General features: G+C 38.6%; 1 protein-coding gene across 1 annotated transcript in view; it reads right to left on the minus strand.

Annotated features, from left to right (window-relative positions):
- Positions 1 to 3,538: 3,538 nt before the first annotated feature.
- The window catches only part of LOC110031644 (ATP synthase subunit b', chloroplastic), a 989-nt gene continuing 525 nt past the window's right edge, over positions 3,539 to 4,002 (minus strand). The window contains 2 exon segments of the mRNA XM_020734965.1: positions 3,539 to 3,984; positions 3,987 to 4,002. The exon segment at positions 3,987 to 4,002 is cut by the window's right edge and continues 525 nt beyond it. Of these exon segments, the coding sequence (XP_020590624.1) occupies positions 3,700 to 3,984; positions 3,987 to 4,002 (301 nt within the window). The 3' untranslated portion in view covers positions 3,539 to 3,699.

The raw sequence follows: 4,002 nt of genomic DNA on the forward strand, positions 1-4,002 counted from the left end.
TACCATCCCAAGTCCAGCTCCAAGTTGTTGGCATCTTGCATTGGCCACGAATCACATCTTCTACCTTATAGATTGAACTCTTGGTTTGACATTCAATCTATGGTAATCAATGTCTATGTCAATTGTTGCCATCTCCTCGATTGACAGTGTGAACACATCTCAGTATTCATGGAGGATGTGATCAATTCGTCTCTTCACCCCCACATAAAAAATAGTGCAAATTTAAACATTTTACCTATTATTCGACGGTGATTGTTTCTCTCATGACTTCATTACGTTTCATACTCCTCTTTTTGTGCCTCAAATTGTAATGTTGCTTCATGAACACTACTTACTGCCCCCCAAAGAAACAGGTATGAGACGATTCTGTCTGTCCTTGAACATTCATCACTTCTCCATTGTATGGGACTTTGACTGCAACCTGATATATTCATACAATGACTTTGTAAGTGTTGAGAAGAAAACAACCAAAAATTGTGTTATAGATTACAGGGGAATCGACTTTAACAAAGTCAATTATCACGGTGAACTATTTCTTTGTTTCTCCCCAAATAGTTGACATTATTATGACTCCCATTGTTTCTTTTTTCTTACAAAAAAGGTCATATCGTGGATCAAAAGTGGGGTTCAAGTGTGAGGGTCCCAAATTCATTTTGTCGTAGACACTTTTGAAGAGAATATTAACAAAGTTTCTGGTTTCAATAATAATGTTGCTTATCTAGTAGTTTAAGATCAACATCGTGACCACAATTGCGACGTTGTAGGAGTTCCCCTTAGCGGGTAGATCTTCATCTGCAAGATGATAAGTGGTTGACTTATGGACTAGCGACGAGAAGAATTCGCTAAGCACACTTTTCTCAAACATGGCCTCTTGAGGCTCAACTGTTAGGGGGTCTGTAGTTCATCTCTGCAAGAATGATTGGGACTATGCCCGCTATATGGATCACCCGAGGTTGAGTCATTCATTGAGGGTTTCCTTTGCCAGCGCATTTCCTTGCCTCTATGCAATCACCCCTGGTATGATGAAATCCTTCAACTTGTCAGCCTTGATCAGTTCTTCCATCAAACTATGAAGATATCTACATTCTTCAGTATCGTGACCATGTTCAGGATAGTTTAAGTAACACCTTTGAGGGATAGATGACCTACAGTTTTCATCAACATTGATTATCGGAAGCATTCCTTGATCTGGATAGTCTCAAATCTTGGCCATTGCAATGTCCTTGGGTAACTTGTGGATAGGTGGTTATCATGTTTTTTCCACTGTAAAACCGACTTGCTTCATATCATATTGAATTCACCATTATAATGGACCACTTCAGTATTCTTAGAAATGTGTCTGTTGCTTAAATGGAATTGGTCAGCACTTTCTTAAACTTTAGTCTCATCACTTGCCTCACTGGGCGACTCCCTTCCCTTAAATTGACCTTATCGAAACTTCTCTTTGGTAGACACGAATCATGTTGCCCTGCACCGAAGTTGATGGTAAGTGAATTGTATTCCTCAATAAATTTATGGTTGTTGGCCAACTCTTAACAACTCGGGTAGGGTTTTTTATCATTGCAAACCAAGTGCATAGTGAAATGGACATTTTTTAAAGCTTTAGCGAGTATCACAAGGGCTATTGTACGTTCAAGATCTCTAATCTCAAACATCACCCTATGAAAACGAGTGATACAAACCCATAATGACTCCCATATCTCTTGGCGACTTCGCAACAAAACTTGCGAACTCTTTTGCAACTTCTGTGTGTTGGCGAATTATGTTGCAAACATACGCTTGAAATTCACATATGATGTAATAATTCTAGCATAAGATCACTAAATCACCTGGATGTCGACCCTTTGAGAGTCATAAAGAATAAACGACAACTCATTACATCATTAATCCTAAGCAAATAGATGTCGATTCAAATAATCCAATATGGTCAAAGAGGTCAGATCTACCTTTGTATAATTTTAATATCGGACCTCAAACCTTTCTTGGGCATCAGCCTCAACAATCTCTTTGGAAAGAGCATTCTCCGTCTATTATAATCAATAAGTTTCATTTTGCCTCCTCCCCCTTCTGTAATTTGAGAGAGCTAAACATGCACTGTTCAAAATGTCAATTTAAATGATGCAATATAGTCTTGAAGGGTCAGATCTACCATTGTACAATTTTCAGAATGGAATCTTAATTTTTTCTTGGGCATCAACCATAGTAATCTCTCTGGAAAAAAGTATTTTTCAACTGATATGATCTTCGAGTTTCATGTCGCCTCCTCTCCCTTTCCTAATAAGAGGGAGCTAAACCGACACTGTTCGGCCAATAAGTCTTGTCCCCGCTCGACCCAGTGAGGGATTAAGTTCCTCTTGCGCCAGTAGCTAGCACCTTCCTATGTTGCTAACTTTAGAGAGGGGAGTATGCACTCCCTTGATACTCGTAACTTTTCATTTAGTATTATCATCATTTGCTCTTTTGACTCATTAATTTATTGTGTTACAAATTCTTTAGCGTTTTCCATATTTCTTGTAATATGATCCATGCTCACCACATTTTTTAGAATTTAAACCCTAATTTATGTATAGATTAGCATACCCAAAAAACGGAAAAAATATTCACTAAAGAATAAGTCTTGTACAATGTTCGGGGATTACCCCTTTACCTATAATACTCACGCATATTTATAAGTGAGTTGGTTCATTCATTATAATGCTATAAATAATGCCATCATTACACACGGAATAAAAGAGATAATTTGTATCTTTATTGTTTTTTTTTTCCGACATGAGCATTATAATATTCCTCTAATGGCGCCTCGCCTAAATTATCGATACAATATTTCTCTTCTGATAGCACTTCTAGCTGATCATCCTCGACAACAACTCTGTCAACCTGGTCAGCATTGTAGTAAGTAGGCAAGTTCATTCAATCAGGTCAGGGAAGCATAGTATTGAATTCTTAACACCCATGGTATTAGTTGTGTTTTAGTTGTGTTTCTCCAATGGGTTGATCGAATTGCCTTAAATACTTCTTATTTATTAGCTTCGAGAGCGAACTACCCTTGCTCGATCCCTTGGTCGGGTTACTTGGTCAACTCAGTTAGACATATCTATTATATTAACTAGACAAACAAGTTAAATCCACCTCTTGGACCTACCCAACTGCTTTTGTCCATACAAATGTCTATTAAATGACCAATCATGAAAGAAAGCCAATTCCTTGAATCCTTATGAGCCTTCATATTGGTAATGAATGAATTATCAAATCCCATAATTCTAACAGATTCAAGATTTCAAACAGCATTCAAGCTAATTAAACCGCTTCCAAATCAAACTAAATCCTAGCAACCAAACAACCCATAAGCATCAATCCCATGTCAAACAAAATGCGTGCAACTCTAATGCCTTTCTAAATGGATCTGAGTGCCAGCAAAAAAACAAAGTAATTTCAATTATTTAGTTCTTTTATTAACAACCATAATATGCATTCAATCCTCCACTGTGAAACTTCAATATCAATAAATAAAACAATCCACAGGAAACTGATCAGCCAGGAATCAAATCAAAATTGAAGAAGATGGCACAAAGAAATAGTCATAAATTGCTTCTTACAGATGGATTGAATGAAGAAAAAACGTTAATAATTACATTGTCTGGTAACTCCAATAGCAATAAAGCACAAAGAAGTTTATGACAGAGAAAACAATGAAACGCATTAAGCAGAGGGGAGAACCTTGCTGACGATCTCGTCGCTAAGGAGCTTGATTTGGGAATCGAGGGCCTTGAGAGTCTCAACCTTCTCATTTTCGAGAGCAGCGAGCGCCTCAGCCAGCTCCGCTTCCACCTTCTTCTTACCTTCCGCGAGCTTCTGCTCCAGCTCGGCGGTGGTCTCCTTCTTCATCTTGTTGAGCGCCGCTGAAATCTCGGCCCTCGCCGCCTTCATGATCGCCGCCGCCTGCTCCTCAAGCTGCTTCACCTCCCCGGACGTATCCTTTACGTCGGCAAGCTAGGCCCCAAT

The sequence above is a fragment of the Phalaenopsis equestris genome, unplaced genomic scaffold (assembly GCF_001263595.1).
Source record: "Phalaenopsis equestris unplaced genomic scaffold, ASM126359v1 Scaffold000002, whole genome shotgun sequence".
NCBI classification, from domain to species: Eukaryota; Viridiplantae; Streptophyta; class Magnoliopsida; order Asparagales; family Orchidaceae; genus Phalaenopsis; species Phalaenopsis equestris.